The sequence below is a fragment of the Crotalus tigris genome, unplaced genomic scaffold, assembly GCF_016545835.1.
Source record: "Crotalus tigris isolate CLP2741 ecotype Arizona unplaced genomic scaffold, ASM1654583v1 scf7180000017800.2534000, whole genome shotgun sequence".
NCBI lineage: Eukaryota > Metazoa > Chordata > Lepidosauria > Squamata > Viperidae > Crotalus > Crotalus tigris.
In genome coordinates, this window is record NW_024096645.1 from 426,794 (window position 1) to 447,201 (window position 20,408).

Genomic DNA, 20,408 nt, shown 5'->3' on the forward strand with positions numbered 1-20,408 from the left:
GAGGAATGAAGAAATGGACCATGCTTTGGCGCTTGCTCCGGTCCCACCCCCTTCTGCCAGAGACCCTCAGATCTGTCCCACTCCTGCCCAGGCCCCCACAGGCACCCTTGACACGAATGATGTAGAGCTGGCCATGCCCATCCAGTAGGCCACACCCATTCCATCCACACCCACCCAGTAGGCTGCACCCACCCTGGCCACACCCACCCGGCCCCCCGAGGGCAACCCCAATGCTGATGCGGCCCTCAATGAAATTGAGTTTGACACCCCTGCTCTAATTCATAAATATGATTAATTTAAATTTTAAAAAATTATTTTAATTTCTGATACGTTGAAATCAGTTTAATTTCAGAAAGAGATTTGATCAGAAGTAATAGTATCTCAGACATCTTTAGATTGTTAAGCATCTGGTCCATACTGAGAAATCACCACACATTTAAGTGAATTATATTGACACTATTGTGTACTAGGCAAACAAAATTCTATCTGCAGTTATTAAAAACCTGAAAATAATCATGACAAATTTCAAATAGTTGAATTAATGAGATGAAATGGAAACTTTATAGCCATCTTTCTCACCCTGAATAATTGGTGAACAGGTCTAATTTTTGAAATCCATTTTCTAGATTCAAAGATGGAGCTGGCTTAGCCAGTCTCCAGAACAAACTGGAACAGACTGGATCATTTGCAGAACTCTGGATCCAGCCCTTCAGTTCAAAAGATTAAATTCACTCCACCTGTATACAGATCAAAGTGGTGAGGAAGGGGATTCTGCACATTACTTGTTGCATATTTAGCCTTTCATTTCTCACTCAAGTGGTGTATGAGGGGAGTATACGTGGGGGGAGAGGCAAGAATTTCCCTTCATCTTTTCTCCAGAACAGCAATCCAGTGAAGCTGAGACTCGAGTGGTTCAAAATTATCAGTGAAGTCTGTGCCTGAATAATAGTCTTGAATCTGTTCTTCCTGATTTAAATGCATCACTTTAACCATTAGAGCAATTGGCACACATAGAAGTATACAATTATATACAGGCATATTTGCAAATTCTAATAGCACTTAGACTTACATACCGCTTCATATTGCTTTACAGCACTCTCTGAGCAATTTACAGAGTCAGCCTATTGCCCCCAACGTTCTGGGTCCTCCTTTTACTAACCTCAGAAGGCTGGAAGGCTGAGTCAACCTTGAGGCAGTCAGGATCGAACTCCTGGCAGTCAGCAGAGCTAGCCTGCAATGCTGCATTCTAACCATTGCACCACCACGTCTCTTTAAAGCCTTTAATGTCTTTCTAAAAGCAGGTTTGTGGCCCTGTTTGCTGACTGCACGTACAGGCACTCTTGTCCAGTCAGACATCAACCTTTCCCTGAGCAATCAGTAGATGTGCCCTGCAGCAAAGGTCCAGAAGCTTCTGGGATAAGCACATCCTGACAAAATGATAGCAGGGGAATCCCCCTCCGTTCTCTGCATGCTTCTCCTCTTATTGCTATTGCTTATTTTTACTTCTTGAAAAGAAATATTTGTTTGCAAATTACGGCTCCTGCCTTTGAGGCCCATCAAAGCCCTTTTTTAAAGGGAGGTGAATTGGGTGTGGGGGATGTTTGTGAAAGGAAAATCAGCCAGGCATCATTTATTTGTCTAACAGCGTCAGGGGTTCTCAACCTTGGCAACTTTAAGTCTTGTGGACTTCAACTCCCAGAATTCCTCAGCCAGCAAAGCTGGCTGAGGAATTCTGGAAGTTGAAGTCCACAAGTCTTAAAGTTGCCAAGGTTGAGAACTCTAACTGCTCTCTTGAGCTCCATGGAAGGGGGAAAAGATGCTTGGCAGCTTCTCTTTGCCAAGAGGACTGAATTGGTCAGAGAAATCATATCCTTTCATTGAAAGAGGCATGGGTGCTTCCTTACCGGTACTTGCTTAGCTTTCTTGCAACAAAATACAATACCTTATACCAGACCTGAAAAACAATAAATTTATATACCTATTTAGGAGTAATTTTATTTATTCCTAATCAATAAAATGTTAAAACAGGTTATACAGCTGTTCCTTGGCTTACAACATTTCATTTAGTGACCATTCAAAGTTACAACAGCCCTGAAAAAGTGACTTATGACTATTTTTCCTACTTAACAACCACTGCAGCATCCCCATGGCCACTTGATCAAAATTCAGACACTTGGCAACTGACTCGTATTTACGACGGTCGCAGTGTCCTCGGGTCATGTGATCATCTTTTGTGACCATCTGACAGGCAAAGTCAACGGGAAAACCAGATGCACTTAACCAGCATGTTACTAACTTAACGATGCAGTGATTCACTTAACAGCTGTGGCAAGAAAGGTCATAAAATGGAGCAAAATCTAATTAACAAATGTCTTGCTTAACAACAGAAATTTGGGGGTCAGTTGAGGTCATAAGTTGAGGACTACTTATATAGCATTTCTGTAACCCCAATATTGTTTGGCTCATGTAACATGAAATATACAGTAAGAACAACCAGGCCCCTTGGTGAGTTTATAAAGCTTATAAAAATTAATAACTCTGATTGCCTATGAATTACATGTACTGCTTGACATCCACTGCACTAAACTATGACTTGTTTTAACTGTGTTCTCCTGAAGACCCAGTGCTGGATTTAAAGACTGCTAAGCTGAAACTAAGAATGCTAAAATAAGGGCTAATACAGCGTACAAACCCAGTTCAGGTAGTCCTTAACTTGCAGCCATTTGTTTAGCAACTGTTTGAAGTTCCAATGACACTGACAAAAGTGATTTATGACCAGTCCTCACAGTTATGACCACGGCGGCCTCCCCACAGTCACGTGATCCAAAATCAGATGCTTGACAGCCAGCCTGTATTTACAACAGTGGCAGCATCCCAGAGGTCCTGAGATTGCCATTTGTGACCTTTCCAGCTGGCTTCTGACAAGCAGAACCAAAGGGGGAAGCTGAATTCCACTTAATGACAGTGTGATTCATTTAACAACTGCCTTGCTTAGCAATGAAAATTCTGGTCCCAACTGTGGTTGTAAACTGAGGACTGCCAGTACTATGTTGGATGCATAGTACTGACAGAATGCTGCCCAGAATCATTTTAGATCCAGTGCATTGTACAAACCCAGAAACTGGATCATTCAGAGTCAGAAGAGAGGTCATTTTAGCCTCAATATGCATTGGGCCAATCTTCCTCTGGTCCATACTGTATCATGTGAATATCCAGTCATTTCTGCAGTACAGTAATGGGCTGCACTGCCTAATCAATTTTACCAAGGAAATGAGATTGGGGGGAAGAGCAGCTGAAAATACAAGTTATTACATTACAAAAACACTGGCAATCATCAATTTTACCATTCAAGTACTAATTGGCAGCAGCCCACAAACTAAAGCTGGTCTCCCTTGCTGTACATTAGCAGTAGGTGTTCCCAAGCAGTGTATGAATACGTGGAGTTCTCAGCCAGTCAAGGCTGCTAATCTGTGTAAGAGGAAGGGCTGTTGATGCAACAAAGCCTTATCAAGTCTTATCCTTTGCCAGCAAGGACTTCTGGAGTACTGAAGATACTGAGCAGCAATTCAGGAAGTGATCAGGGACTCTGTATTCATCCCCAAGGCAATCAGACTCATTGTCTGGGTAAATTTGCCAAATTACCATTGCTCATCTAATGGCACCTTCTGGGCTAGTTATGAGAAAAGTTATGGAAAATAAAAGAAAATTTAAGAAAATTAACTTCATTTACTAGTCTCATCAAATGTTTATATTTAGGTTAGTGAAATTTAAAAAGAAAACCCATTAGCACAGTGTTTCTCAACTTTGACAATTTTAAGGCATGTGGACTTCAACTCCCAGAATTCCACAGCCAGCATTGGCTGGGAGTTGAAGTCCACATGCCTTAAAATTGTCAAGGTTGAGAAACACTGCAAGTTTAGCAGAACAGTTGCTTAATTGGAATGTTCAATTTGGTTTTTTTCAACGTACTCCAATATTTTAGTCAGCAGATGGCAGTGAAGGGTTATTACTGAAAATAGCAATCAGGTCAGTTCCGAGTAGTTGAGAGAATCTAAACTCACAAATGAAGGCAAATATGTATGTCCCAGGACAATGTTGCAGGATTCAATCTGGTCGGTCACCCGGTTTAGTCTTCTGAGCTTTTGGAGTCTGAAATGGATTGGATTGGATCCTGCAGAATCTAAACTGTCCATCCCTACTGATTAAGTGGAAAAACTGCATGATATCTCAGCAACAGTTCTTTCCAGTACTCCTATCAGTATGGAAGAGTTGTTAGAAAGAATATACACTTTGGACACTAATCTCACAATCGATACACAAGCTATGAGTGGCACAAAGAGCCATGGAGAGATACATGTAATGCTAGATGGAAAAACCTGCACATGGATTAGAGAACAAATGAAAGTATAGGATATCATCAAGAGACTAAAAGAATTGAAATGGAAATGGGCTGGTCACATGGCAAGAAGAACTAATGGCAGGTGGATCAAGGCAGTCATAGAATGGATCCTACTTGATAAAAAGCGTCCACAAAAGAGACCTAAAACAAGGTGGATCGATGACATCAGCAAGTACTGTGGCCCCAGTTGGCAAAAGAAAGCTCAGGACTGTATTGGTTGAAAACAGGCAGAAGAGGCCTTCAACCTGCAGTGGATGTTGTTGTTGTTGTTAATTGCGAAGTCGTGTCCCATCCATCGCAACCCCATGGACTACGTTCCTCCAGGTCTTCCTGTCCTCTACCATCTTCTGGAGTCCATTTAAGTTCACACCTACTGCTTCAGTGACTCCATCCAGCCATCTCATTCTCTGTTGTCCCATTCTTCTATTGCCCTCAATCTTTCCCAGCATTAGGCCCTTCCCCAGTGAGTCCTTCCTTCTCATTAGGTGACCAAAGTATTTGAGTTTCAACTTCAGGATCTGGCCTTCTAAAAAGCAGTCGGGGTTGATCTCTTCTAGGACTGAACGGTTTGAACGCCTTGCAGTCCAAGGGACTCTCAGGAGTCTTCTCCAGCACCATAGTTCAAAGGCCTCAATTCTTTGGCGCTCAGCCTTTCTTATGGTCCAACTTTCACAGCCATACATTGCAACAGGAAAAACCATGGCCTGGACTATACACACTTTTGTTAAAAAGTGATGATGATGACTGATGTAGAATGAGGTAGCCGCTAACTGCTGCTAATTAGGAAGGAAGGAAGGGAGGGAGGGAGGGAGGGAGGGACAACTAAACTTACCTGAGGGCAGGGAATGGGAAAGGGGGTGAATCTGGCCTGGGGCTATAGAGAAAAGAATCCCTCAATGCATTCCAATGGGAGTGGCGATTCCCAGTATGGTAGTAGTGACTGGTTTAAGCCCCCTCAAGCACATCAAAATAACAATGAAATGCAATAAAAGGAAATAAGAACAAAACAGTACAACTTAACCAAATCGGCAACACACAAATATATACCAGCTGCAAATGCAGACTTAGCAACAGCTTGTCTTGTTTTACTAGTTTTCATTCTGAAATCTAATCTTGGTAGTTGAGCTTTATAGTCAATATTAAGATAAGATAGGCGTCAAACAACAGATTGAAACAAAAGCAAAACAGCCATTAAGCTTGCTGAGAGTTTGATTTCTTTCCTTTTTAAAGCAAATGAATAGAAACTGGCTGTTAAAGGAATTGCTAATCCCCATCCTTAAAGCATCCTGCATTCTGATGATCAGCTTCTTATGCACAGCAAGGGGTTTAGGAGAACTACAGCAATCTTTTCCATCTGGGTGATGGTCAGTTCCTGTCATTTGTCATCCAGCATGAGACTGCAGTACTGGAAAAATTGGATTATTCCTGTAGATTAGGCAAGACTGAGCTAGAATGTTATAAGCTTTGCTCTTGAAATGTCATATGATTTTAGTTTCTGTGTTTGAAAATATGTAGGTTTCAAAATGTCAGACACACACCTAAAGATAAAACGCCTTGGTTTGCCCACCAAGCTTAAAATGTTTATTTTCTGAATCTACATGAGAAAATGAATCATAAACTCAACAAACAATCCGAGCTGGCTCAATACAGCAATGGAGGTGGGGGTGAGGGGAAGACAGGGGCAGATAGAAATCAAGTTTCAAATGAACCAAATGTTGGTGCATTGTACTATTTTCCTACTAAGTTTTTAGCTGAGATCTAAGCCAGTTGCGCAAAGGGAGCCAACATCTCTTGAACGGTTCAGGAAGAGACCCTGTGCATTCTTTGGTAAACAGCCACACTAAGAACGTCCTGCGTCAGCTACTCATTTGTGTGACAAAACACATAAAGGACTTCTTAATCGTATATTTACCCAAGGTCTAGATTTCTGAACTACGTAACACTCCCATCTGATAGAAGTAAATGAAAGATCTTCAAAATTTAATATTGAAAGAGAAATTTAAAATTGAATTTGCTGCAGTGCAAATTTTCTGAGTAGAGAAGCTATGGTGGGAAAGAGGAAGAGATAACATAAAGGAAGTAAGATAAACCATATAGGTAAAAATAGCTGGGTCTGAGAAAGGAAGAAGAGAAGCCATAAAAATATATAGGAAATGGCCAGCCAGGAAAAGACAGGTTGGAGAATAGGAAAATAAGCTGAATAAGATAAGAGGAAAGGCACACTGAATTGAAAAGCAGGAAAGGAACATATTGTTTAAAATGGGGACATAAATATCTACTGAGTTTAAAATAACCATTTAAATGTCTAATTTTTCTTATTCTTATTGTATATGTGAATATGATTTAATATGTTATCAGGAAATGTGTATAGGCAGTCAGAAAGAGTGTAACCTCATACTACCTCAGCCAATGGAGAAAGAGGAGGGCTGTAGCAGCCGGTGATAGGGGTGAATAAAAGAAGGAGATATTTTGGGTTAAAACTTTGGAGAGAACCAAGCTTTGATAGCTTCTCTTCCCGCTTATTGCAATAAACGAAACAAAAGGCCTTCACTGTGTCTTGGCTGGTTATTGGTCAGGCGAGCTTGCCTCTGGTCACTAAGGAAAGTGGCCCGGAGCACATAACAAGTCCAATCTGACTTCTAACACTGAGGGATGCAGGAAACGCTAAACCGAACAAGCTTTGGAAAGTAACGGGGTCCACACGTCTGCTCGGAAAGCTCTGAAAGCTCTCCGGAGCTACACCCTTTGGGAGTTTGGGAAACCGCTCCCAAAACAGCCGAAGCCCTGGCTGAAGGGGGTGCGGTGGGCTCCTCGTCTCCCTCTCTTGCTCCCGCCCCTCTCCTGCTTCGAGGCGCGAGTCCCGGGACGTGGCTGGGCTGCCCCACCTGGCGAGGCCGGTCGAAGCGTTATCGGCACCCCGATGCCCCTTCCTGGCTAAGTCAGAGCTGAATCAGCCAGGGCGTCGTTTAGGGAGGTTTCGGAGCCAGGTGGGTCGGGGAGATGGGGCGTGGCCTGCAAGGGCAGGGCGTGGCCAGCAGGTGAAGGGGTGGCCGAAGGTAAGTGGCCTCGGCGCGCCGGGGCTGCTTTTGGCAAGCAGCGCGTGGTGCGAGCGGCACGTCGGAATTAGGAGGGATGAAGGGGCGGCAAAGGTAATTCGGCTTCCCGGTGGGCGCGCGGGACGGCGTCTCCTCCTCCTCCGCCGCCTCCTTTTGGTTGGGTCGGGAAATCTCCCGTTCCGGCTGATCAGCCCCCCCCCCCAGCCCCGGTTTTCTCCTCCGAACTGGTCAATGACTTCTTTGTTAGCGGGAATTTCTCCAACTTGCCCTCGCTTATCCTCTTGGGGGTGGCTGGATCTGTTTGCAGTGGGGTTCGGCGCGCAGCCGGCTGTTTTACACAGGCTCGCTTTTGTGATGCTAGTTTTTTTCCAGGAAGGCTATCCACGCCTCTGTCGGACTACAGTTCCCATCGTTGCCCTTGGCCAATTCATCTAGTGGGCACCAAGTAGAGGAAGCCGCGCCACCGCGTCCTCCTAAAGAACATGGACCCGGGTTCCCCGTTGGTTTCTTCCGAAGGTCTCCCTCCCCCCCCCCCTCTCTTTTTTGTTCTAATGCATATCCTCCCCTTCCATTCCTATCTAGGTTTGGGTGTGTGATTGTATATTGAGTTGGCGTTACCCAACTCTTGTTTCTCCCTTTCCACCCTTCCCGAGAGCTTTGCTCTGCTGCTATGGTTCCTCATCCCATCCATCCATCCAAACCCTCTGCTAGCTTTTCCAATGGCATCCTTGAGCCTGTGTAGTTGTGGAACCAACTTTGACCACCTCAGTGAAATGGTGGTGGGGTTGTTTCTGTTGCTTCTGGGGCTTAGCAGAATAAACATCTTATCCAGGTAGGGCAAGATTAAAACTGGTGACCCACAGAGATTGGATCCTGCAGGATTAAAAATATATGTAAGGTGAACATCTGGATGTGGGCTTGGACAATCCCTGGTGATATTTGAAAGTAAAGAAAAGATTGGGTGCTGCAGTGAATAGCCCCAGCCTCTTTGAGTTTAATCAACTCTGTTACTAAGCCTCCTCCTTGCCGATTGCCTTTTGAGGGCTCTCCAGCCTTGAACTTCTCCAAGTCCAGGGTGTGTAATAGTCCAGCTTCTTCATCTTCCCTGAAGTTCTTGTGAAAAGACATTTAAGTGCAGGAGAGTCAGAGGGAAAGATGAAAGTTTGCCCAATGGGACCAGAGTTGAGTGAATGGTGATGAAGTACCACTGCAAAGGCAAAGAAGTAAACAGGGAATGTCATTTGCTGCACATTTCCAAAAGGAGCTGGTTGATTTGTGGTGTGAAAAACTAAGAGACAGCCTTCCACGTAGTTATCGTTAGCTAATCATCTCAGATTCTGTGCATAGTGTTTCACCCCATGTCTCCTGAAGGTTAAGGGTTTCCTTTCCTGCAATTATTGGTGTGGTTTTCCTCTTGCTTAAGCCATCCCAGTCAGGTCTCTTGGCTTACAACATGCATGATTCCTACCCAACTTGAAAAGGAATGTTTTGGTTGGGAATGTCGACAATTACTGCAACACATGTGGAGGACATCTGGTTTGAGAAAGCTGTCCTGAAATTGTTCTGCAATATGGTACCTAGTCTATTAGATCATAAGTTTATTTGTTTCTAAATTAACTGATGATTCTATGTGGATGACACATATCCTCACTGAAATACATTGGTAATTACAAGATATTCATAATATGCTCTTGTTTGCTAAAACAATTCATCACAATGATGTTGTGAAGTATAATGTTCTTAGAGAATTTTTTTTTCTTTTTTTCCTGTGTTTAAACCCTGTCCTTTTTTCAGGAGTCCATCGTTAAAACACTGCAAATGTCTGTGGGAAAATTATCATGCAATAAGTGAATAGTCAGACAGAGAAGGGAAACTAGTTCAACATTACTTACCTTTTGGTAAAGCTCAGGCATACGCTATGTTGATCTAATCACAGAATGTTTATTGTGGTACAAACCACAAAATGGTTTGTAAAGCTGAAGGACTTGAGCGCAACTTGATTTTTAATGTGCTCTGAGAGTCATCAGCTGAACAGTTCTTTCTCCAGATGTGTCAAGGCAGTTGACTCCTTGTAGTGGGGGACAAGGTAGCAGCTTTAGTTTCTTCCACTGGTGGCTCAGTGTTATTTCCACACAAGTGATGGGATTGCATCCTCACAGCAGAAAGATTGGGCAGATGTTTAATAAACAATTGTTTAGCTTGGAGACCGAAGGGAACTGTGTACCCCACACAATTCTGTCCACCCACTTCACTGCTGTTACCCTAATCCAACATTTATTGCCAGAAGCAGCTGCCACCTTAGTGCCATTCTGAAATAAGTGTTGGTTTTGTTATTGGATTTGGAATGGAAATGATTGACAGGTCATTAACTTTGTCATTTTGCTTTAATAATATGTTACTCAAACTTATCGGCATGCAACATTAGGTAACAAAGTCTCATCAAATATGACTAGCAGTTTGTTTCATCTAACTTCAAAGTGCTATTGCTATGAGTGCAAGGGTTTGGTCTAAAAGAGATGGACTGGGAATGTTTGTTGTGGATTCCAACATGTGCTTGACTTGTTCAGACAACAGGAGCTCCCTCCCTTTGTAATCACATCTTGATTCCTAAAGCAAGATGTGATGACAGGGGCGGGAGCTTCTGTTGTAGATAAATATGTCTTCTGAATTCTGCCTGTGGGAATCCAACTTTTGTTTTCAGCATAAGCAGACAACAGATTGTCACTTTGGAAAGTGGCTACCTAGTTTTACTGGTTGTTTAAATTCTATTTTGGGGTCTGTGGACTGTTCTTTCACAACTCTGTGTCCTCCTTCACTATTTTGTTATACTTTGTGAAGGGTGGCAGTAGTTGTGAGTGTATTTTGGACTGAATAGATCCATTTGGTTCAGCATTGTCTACTAAAACTGATGGTAGCTCTAGACCAAGGGTGTTAAACTGCCAGCCCGTGGGCCAGATGCATCATAGCAAAACCATGCCCATCCCATTATCGGCAATGGCAAAAAAAGGCATGATACGTCGTGACACATCACGTGATGTTACGAGTTTGACACCCCTGCTCTAGACAGAATGATCTTCCCTAGAATCACTGTCTACTACAGCTAGGCCTATGTGTAAAGGGTTGAAAGGGATTCTGGATTAATAGGTGAGACTTCTAAGGAGGCCTGCTACAAAGATCACTAGCTTAAGCTCAAAGGTTGCAGACTGAAATTTGCTATCATGTAGACCTGACAACATCAAGTTCAAAAAGCTGCCCAAAATTGCAATCAATCAGAATAGAAGGGAGGGAAGGGATCTTGGAGGTCTTCTTGTCCAACCCCCTGCTCTAGCAGGAGAACCTGTACCTTTTCAGACAAGTGGCTGCCCAGTCTCTTCTTAAAAACCTCCAGGAATGGAGCATCCACAACTTCTAAAGGCAAGCTGTTCCACGGGTTAATTGTTCTGTCAGGATTTATTTTCTTAGTTCTAGGTTGGTTCTCTCCTTGATTAGATTCCATCCATTGCTTCTTGTCCTGCCTTCAGGGGTTTTGGAGAATAGGTTGACCCCTCAAATGCTGGAATACTGCTATCATGTCACCCCTAGTCCTTATTTTCTCCAGACCAGCCATACCCAGTTCCTTCAACCGTTCTTCATATGTTTTAGTCTGCAGGCTTTACATAATCATCTTAGTTGCTCTTCTCTGCACTTTCTTTCCCCAAAGTCTCAACGTCTTTTTTGTAATGTGGTGACCAAAAATGGATGCAGTATTCCAGATGTGGTCTTACTAAGGAATAATTTATAAAGCAGTACTAATAGTTCAAGTGAATAATTATGTGAAATATACAAAATTGCAGATGCAATTTTATGTATTTCTATCAAAGAATAAGCCATTTCATTGGATATAGTAGGATTTAAGAAGATAAGCTGCTCTTCTGGAATAGACCCTGGCCCATCTAATCCAGGAATCTGTTCTCATAGTGGCTAACCAACTGTACAAGGAAGCCCACTAATCTCCCAGAAGATGACCTCAGAGATAGTCACACTGTCTTCAGGGTTAACAGTCATTGATCCCCATGACTTCCAGAAATTGGTCCATTTTTTTTTTGATAGCGACATTGATTGTGTTCATATAGCATGCCAAGCTGTGTTATTAAATAACACCGAGTATATTGTTTCAAGTAAAGCTTGAATCAGCCTGGAATTAACAGGGAGCACCTTAACCATATTTTTTTTTTCCTGCAAGATCAACTGAATTACAAATTTTCAGGTCCTTGAAATTTGAAAAGGTTGACCTTTCTCTTCCAGCCTCTTCCAGAGCTAAGAGCAGCTGCAGAATGATTGCCTCAAGTTTATATCACAGCAGCTGCTCATCCTTTTTGAAATGCATGAGATCATGCAGATGTCAAAAGGTAAAGTTAGTTCAGAAGTGCAATGGTAAAAGCCGGCTCAACTTACTTCTGCTTTTGTACCTGTTAGTAAGGTAAAGCACCCTAAGGAGAATCTGTTTCTGGGAACTATATGAATACCAACATGTTTCCTGACAACAGTTCAGAAGTATTTTGCCATAGGCTTCTTCCAAGATGTTTTTCAACTTTCCAGCCTAATAAGAGCCCTGTTGTTCCTGACAGTTCACCAAACTGTTACCAAAGTAACTTGTCCAGATTTTTTTTAAAGAAATAGGTAATTCTAGATATAATCTGGGAGAAATATTGCTGTTTTAGGGGAAATTCACACTTATTTCCAACTTTATCTACTTTCCCCTTGAAGAATGGCAGAGAACTTGACACCCCCCCCATCACTCATTAAAGTAATATCCATCTATCTCTGAAGTGCCAGAAAGCTACATAGGCATATCATTGACTGGTCCTTAACTTCCCTCTATTGCAGGGGTGTCAAACTCGCAACATCATGTGACGTGTCATGACGTATCATGACTTTTTTTCCCCATTGCTGGCAATGGGGTAGGCGCGGTTTCGCTATGATGCATCCGGCCTGCAGGCCGGCAGTTTGACACCCCTGCTCTATTGCATCCTTTCTGGTGTTGGTCCTGATTTTCAGATACAGGGTGTGCTAACAAAGCCACTGGCTAAACTCAAGTCTTGCTGCCTTCCCCTTTCTGAATATCATAATCAGAGGGGAAACCATTCACCAATCATAGCAGAACTGTGATTGGTGGATGATTTTTGTCAGATAGGTTCAATGTGCTTCCACATAGGAATGGGGTTTGGCAGGAGGGTTGATCTATAGTTCAGGATTGAATTGTTAAGTCCTTGGTGCTCTCCAAGTGTAGTTGTTTGCCTGTAGATGTTTCATTTCCTAATTATGTAACATCATCAGTGCCCCCATGTAGATTGAAACACCTGTCCCAAGCCAATTCTTCCCAACCTACAGAGTGGCAGTCTCACATAAAGCAGGAGAACTGACTTTCCTAGTTTACCTCATCAGTGCAGAGCCACTGGGTAATGATCCATGGGCTTCAGGAAGTAGCACACTGAAGGACACTCCCAGTTTGCAAGAGCTTGGCTCTTCTAGTTTCCAAGACACAATGTTTGGAGAGGCTTGCCTAAGAGCAGGAAGAGAGAGGGGACATACTTGGCTCCAACCTGCAGTGGCCAATAGATATTGGGTTGATTATACCTCCTGTAATTTACCTCTCTGGTAATTGGTGCAAAATGTCATAGATTTATATCATTTTAGATGTGACTGAGTACTATTGGATTAAATGGGAAAATATACCTTTAAATACTGGGGCAACTAAGGAAGATTTTATACTGACTCAGTATGAGAAGAAGAGTTCTATATAAGATGGACAGCTAAGTAAATGTATGTAAAGCAGAAACAAAACTAATCAACCAACCAACCAAAAACTGGACATGTGTGTCCCATGGTTACATGCAAGTCTGGAAAGAAAACATGTTCCTTTTCATCTTCCACCACCCCCACTTCCATCTTTGTTGCACAAAAGTATTTATACATTTTATTCATGCCTAGGGCAAATCAGTTTTTTTTTTAAACATAGATTTTCAGGTTGAGTCTTAAAGTAATTTTCAGTATCACAGTTCAAAAATTCACAGGCATTTTTAAAAATAACATCATACTTTAATGGTTTTCCTAAGTCAAGTCAATGTAAGCAATTTTAATCTGAATAAGAGCAGGCTTAAATTCTGGTTATTACAATTTGTATAGTGGCTTAAGGAGAAAAACCTCAGATTGCTGTAACTGTTCTTTTAATGAGTAATGGAGCAACATTTTTTTTCAAAGCTGACTTTCCTCAAGCCACAAAGAATTTTCAACCTGATTGACAGATGTTGGGATTCACATAAACAACTTTATGGATTTTTGCTGGGGGAAAAAAATATGCAATTCTATGAAATTAGTTAAACTTCTGATGTTGAAGTCAACTAGGTAAATTAACAGACAAGCTGCTCAGAGTCACTTTGAACCACCAGATGGATGGCAAATAAATTTGAAAGAATGAAAATTTTACCTATTATCTTTCCCTCCCTCTCTCCCTCCTTATGCTGCCCATCTTATACGACCGTAGCTGTTGGTATGGTGAAGAAACTCTACACATCTGCATTAACAAAGATTGCAGTCAAAATTAAACTAGTTTACTATAAGTATGGTATTTCTGTTACCTAGGTGGAAATCAACAGTGAATGAATGTAAGGATAACTAGACAGAAATTAATTTGATCTGAAATCTAGCTGCTGTGTGCTATCATAATATTGGTAGACCCGTCTCTCCATTTCTTTGTAGAGTATTTCACATGTTGCCAGGAATTTGCTAATACCTTTTGTGAATTGTGTACTTCCATGTATATCAAACTATCACACAGGACAATTCAAGACACCAAAACAGTTCAGAAGAGACTGATGTGCCCCATGGGAAATGACCAGTTGTACAAATGATTTTAAAGAAAAGAAAAAAGAACATAGTTTTATCCTATAAACATAATCTTTTAATCCCCAGACTATGATGCAGGCACTTTTGCTAAAATTTAGGACTAAATACAAAATTTGTTATACAGAACCTGCCTTCTTGAATAAAATGATTTCTTAAAATAACCTATTCCTAATAGCAATGTCAAGAATTAGGGGCAAAAGGAGAATATGTGTAAGTGAAGGCAACATTTATATTTGCAAAATCTGATTTTGTCTTTATGAAAACATGTGGCGAATCTGGCTGATGTCCCCACTCCCAGGCCATCACCCCATCAATCTGTAACTGCTTGCTAGAGCTGGAAAGGCAAGTTCTAAACCTGTTTTCCTAAAAATAAATTATTCTGAATTCAGTCAATCTGACTCCCTGGTAATTGTTGTTAGAATTATTGGTTGACTTTACTGAATAAGAAAAAAAGGGGGGTGGGGTGGGTGAGCTTCGATTGGTTTATGGTGGAGGGTGAAACTTATTGATTATGACTCTTACTGTTAGGATGGGGGACTGAAGACACTGGAAACCCATGACCTTGCCATTTCCCAGCATCTAAAGTGTTGTTTCTCAACCTTGTTAATTTTAAGACAGGTGGACTTCAACTCCCATAATTCCCTAGTCAGCATCTGGGAGTTGAAATCCATCCCTGTTAAAGTTCTCAAAGTTGAAAAACACTGATCTAACGACTCTGATTGTCCACAGCATGCAAATATTGGAGGAGTTTGGTTTTTATATTGGCTTTATGAACTTGGAACCAGCTGTTTGCTGTTATTTTATCAGGCTGAGTCTTTTCCTTAGTATCTTTGAAAATGAAGTGAAGGTCACGTCTAGTTATGCTGGAATTCTCACAATTCCTTATCATTAACCAGGCTAGCAGACTCTAATGAAAGTTGCTCTAAAACATCTGGAGGGCATCAGATTGTCTCCTGCTGATAGTGGGAAAATAATTGAGGTTTATTTTACTCTATTTGATTTGCATTTACTTAAAATATTTTATGTCCCCTTTGAAGAGGCTCCCAGGGCAAAAAAACAAATCAGTTGAAGAGCTAGATTGGTAAAAGCTGGTGATTATAGTAAAATAAAGCATCCCAATAAAGCAAAGTCACTCCAATATATTAAAAAGAGAATAAAAAAACATTGCAATTCTATAAAATTGGAACCCAGTGAAAAAAGACTGCTGCCATTGCTTGAGCTTATGGATGTAGTCAGGAGATTGTCCCCCCCCCCACCTCCACTTCTGCATAATCTTTCTTCAAAAGGTTGGGAAATTGAATGCTTTCGAAGTCTTTATGATGCAATTCAGGAGTGTTAAATAGTTTTGTCCACATTAAGCAAGCATATACCTGCACAGTAATACCGGTATCTGGATGCCAGACAACAGAAACGGAGTCTTACCAGTTTACTGAAATTCCTATGAGAACGTCAAAAGAAAATGAATAAGGTTCATTTTGAACATTTATCTCCTTTTATCTGAAGAATATTTGCTGGGGTGGCTGGTTTTCTAACGAAGTGCGTCCTTTAAGTTGATATTGTCTGATTGGTTCAGAAAGATTGGCTTAACTGAAGTTTGGGGAATCTGCTGCTGGAAAATATAGAGAGAACCTGAAAACATGCTCCATGCCCCAAGGGTCTGTGTGTGTTCTGTAGGAAACAGCTCTGGAAGAACTCTACCCTAAAGGTGAAATATTCATATCTCTTGGCTACATACTCAGGAAGATCCACGAGAAACATTTAACGCCTTGCATGTCCTGCTTCTAAAGGGGTCTAGGTGTAATCTGCTCATCCTAATAGGTAATATGATTTTTTTTTTAAAAAAAAAAAATCAGTGCTCAGGGCTCTGAAATTAACGTGTTAACCCTTCAGAGTAGGTCAGGTAGGAAACACGACGCCCGAAGAGCTCCTGGCACTTATATGTTATAATACAGAATCCTGAAATTGAAATATTCATATCTCTTGTCTATATACTCTCTTCTCTTTTAAAAGAGAAGTGGGGGCCACTCTTGAGTTTATTCGTTCTCCCTTTCAAGGCTAGGCTAGGCTGTTTTTCAGGACCATCTCTGTGCTCCTCTATAAATGGCCTTTTCCCGATCTGGTGTCTTCCAGTAGTGATGCAGGTTAGGGGTAGGCAACCTTGGCTCTTTTATGACTCGTGGACTTCAATTCCCAGAATTCCTGAGCCAGCTGGGAGTTGAAGTCCATGAGTCATAGAAGAGCCAAGGTTGCCTACCCCTGGGTTAGGGATTTTAGAAACTGGAATCTTTCGGATTGAAGAAGACTGCAATATACAGTTCTGTGTTTGGCCCAGTATGTGGCATCGTCTTATACAGGTGATGAAAGAGATGAGCCAGGCTGAGCCTGAGCCTGAGGGTCAAATGCATCACCAATTTGGAGTCATTCCTCTCCCACAACAGACCCAAGTCCAAGCCCTCCCCTTGAATTCCATTGACTCTTTATCTAGTACCATTTTTTTTTTACTCTTGTGTATAGCTGGCATGGAATAAACTTGTGAATTCTATCCTGGCTCCTGATTTCTTGTGTTAGTCCTCAACTTTTTTTTTTATTAAAAGTTTTAAAAATTTTATACAATATCCCGAATCCCTCCCACCCCTCCACCCCTCCCCCACTTCCCAGAGCTGATTACAGGGTTACAAATAAACAGTCATAGTCTAGCTAACATTACCCAACTATACAAACAATCAAGTCCATAACGTACTTTAACTCCCTTTCAAAATAAATATTAACAAATTAAAAACAATAATAATAATATAAACAAGTCATTATTAATTAAACCATAATACTAAAGCTAATATAAGTTCAACCATATTAAACTATTAATAATCTAAAATTTACTCATAAGCTAGATGATACTAGTCCTCAACTTTTTGACTACAATTGGGACTGGATCTTCCATTGCTAAGCAATGCCATTGTTAAGTGAGTTGCACCAAATTTCTTGACCTTTTGGCTGTGTTTGCATTAATTAAGCAAATTACACAGTCATTCCTCCCTTGACTTTGCTTGTTGAAAAGCAAATGGAAACCATGGGGCACTGCCACTGTCATAAATACATGCTGGTTGCCAAGCACCCAAATTTTGATCATGTGATTATAGAGATGCTATAATGGTCTAAGCATGTGAGGACCAGTCATATGTCTCTTTGTTTTAGCCATGTCATAATTTCAAACAACCATTAAACAAATGGTCATAAGATGAAGACTACCTGTACTTGCAGATGCTTTTACTATGGATTTGGTAAGCACGAGCAAACTTTCAATGGTTTGGACATGAGTTTTGCTAGGTTTGCTAATGTCATAATAAAAAAAAGCAGGGCTGGGGCTATTCAGTGCTGGAGAGTAATCCATACCATCATTGGAACATTTTGATACATTACAATATTTTCATTAGACAGTAATAGGAAACCTAATCATGGCTCAAGTTCATCTTAATTATTCAAACATTAGTAACACTCTCCAAAATGTATTAAACAGAATAACAGAGTTGGAGGGGACTTGAAGGTCTTTTACTCCAATCCCCCGGCTCAAACTCTATATCATTTCAGACAACTAGTTCTACAATCTCTTCTTAAAAACCTCCAATGTTGGAGCACCTACAACTTCTGGAGGCAGGTTGTTCCACTGGTTAATTGTTCTAACTATCAGGAAGTTTCTCCTTAGTTCTAGGTTGCTTCTCTCCTTGATTAATTTCCATCCATTGCTTTTTGTCTGCCTTCAGGCGCCTTGGAGAATAGCTTGACTCCCTCTTCTTTGTGGCAGCCCCTGAGATATTGGAACACTGCTATCATGTCCCCCCTTGTTCTTCTTTTCATCAAACTAGACATACCCAATTTCTGCAACCATTCTTTGTATGTTTCAGCCTCCGGTGCCCTAATCATCTTTGTTGCTCCTCTCTGTACTCTTTCTAGAGTCTCAACATCTTTTTTATACTTTATTAGGAATTCCCCTTGAACTTATTGACTAGCCAATCATAAAAGCTGTCCATAAGTATCATTTATTTTTCTGTCCTTTGTACTGAAAACAGAAAATGACCATGTAGATCTGGTTAGTTTGTCAGAACAGAATTGTTATCACATCCATGTTTCCAAAGAGCAAATCTGATTCATGATGTTAATCACAAGGAAATGATTTTCTTTTGGTTAAATTATAAATAAATAATGCAATCAATTAATATTCAACCAAATTTAAATTAGGGAAGTTTTGGATCAAATATAGCTGAATGTTTTTAGTTGCTGGCGTTATCTGGGAATAACAAAGATTAGACTTAAGACTATGTCCTTCTCAGAGATGTAGTGAAACATATAAGATAAGGTATTTTCTGTTTTAATCTATTGATCCTCACAGAAAAGGGAAAGGAAAAAATTCAGCTTGTGGGGAGGAGGGGAAGAGGCAACATTAACATCCATGCACTGAAGTAAGCTTTTCACAACATTATGCCTTTCAGATACATTGGGACTACAATTTCTAGAGTTTTAGCCAATATGACCAATGGGGCTTGTAGTGCTCAAGTGTGCAACTTGAGGGAAACTAAGACACCTGTTTAGAATGAAAGAATACGGTGATTTTGAGCATACATTTGGCCCAAAAATTTGCTTTCAGGAGAAGGCAAAATGAGCTCACAATATTTTTAATTACTGGTCTCCTTCTTTACCCTGCCAGGTGTTGCTGAAAAGTAGTGAAAAAAGGGAACCTGTTTTGTGGTTCTTATTGATAAGTCATTGAGATGCTACAGGTAGTCCTTGACTTAACAACCACAGTTGGCACCAGGAAATTCATTGTTAAGCGGTGCGGTCGTTAAAGTGGATATTATGTGACTGTGCCCAATTTCACAAACTTTTTTTGCCATAGTCATTAAGTGAATCACTGCAATGGTTAAGCAAAATAGCAGGTGACTGTGACTTGCAACCTTCCCTGCCAGCTTCCCCATTGACTTTGCTTGTGAGAAGCTGGTTGGGAAGGTCACAAGTGCTGGTTGCGAAGCATCCAGCTCACAATCACAGGAATTGCAGGGATGCCGGTCATTCCCCCCCCCCCCGCACCATTGTAACTTCAAACAATTGCTAACTGAATGGTCCCAAGTGAAGGATTACATGTATTAATATACTGTCAATATACTTTGCTGCAATTTTTTAAGGAACGTCTGGACCCAGGCAGTCTTTGTTCCTGCCACTGAGTTGGCCCTTCTCTACCTTTCATAGCAAGCCCGGCCTTTAAATGTTTTCATGCACCGCTGTGCAAAGGAGATGAGTTTGACCAAGACAGTATCAACTTCAGCTTCTCTTATCAGCCATATGAGCACACACACCGATGAGGAGTGTAAGAGAAAATGAACATGTGAAGGGCTTGGAATAACCTCCAACATTTGGTATCACGGTGATAGAACCATGTGTAAAAGTAAATGTTTGGAACAGTCCAACCGGTTTGTAAATCTGGATGCTGACTTTGAAGAGAGAAGAGAGGCACCAAGTTGGCCAATTTTGCTCTGAAGGTTTAAATGGCAGGTCCAATTTTCTGCTGCTTTCTGGAAAGAAACGGCAGCTGTTCTCTCCCCCTCCCCAACCAAGTCACTTGAAGAAACCCATCCGCAGCCCTTGAAGGCCTTCTGGCTGCCCAGGGTTGCTCCAGTTGTGCTTGTGTCTGCATTCCTTCCCCCCCCCTTCAGCCCCACAAGTCTTTCCCTGGAGCCTCTTTTCTGTTGCTGAGAAAGGAGAGCAGTCGGGTACCCAGGAACAGGGGCATGGGGACAAATAGCTACTGTTCCAGCGTTGCTGGATTGTGAAATGAGTCACAGCCGGTGGGATTGGGTTGTATAGGCTTCAGGAAACCGCAAATCCCAACAGCTCAGGGAGATTCTCCTTTAGCGCAACAGAAGTCAAAGAGATGCCTTTAGATGCAAGCCTTTGTAATCAGCCAAAATCTCAGCCGAGCTGAATTATCTTTCATGACTCCAAACAGCTGAGAACCAGGGAAAGCTGTCTGGTGAAATGAAGGGCTTTCCGGTTGGCGGTGATATTTGCCAGCCTCCAGA

General features: G+C 41.5%; 1 protein-coding gene across 1 annotated transcript in view; it reads left to right on the forward strand.

The window, feature by feature from the left end:
* Positions 1 to 7,227: 7,227 nt before the first annotated feature.
* The window catches only part of LOC120307642 (hyaluronidase-4-like), a 40,244-nt gene continuing 27,063 nt past the window's right edge, over positions 7,228 to 20,408 (forward strand). The window contains exon 1 of the mRNA XM_039342586.1: positions 7,228 to 7,548. Within this exon, the coding sequence (XP_039198520.1) occupies positions 7,532 to 7,548 (17 nt within the window). The 5' untranslated portion in view covers positions 7,228 to 7,531. The remainder of the gene's footprint in view (positions 7,549 to 20,408) is intronic.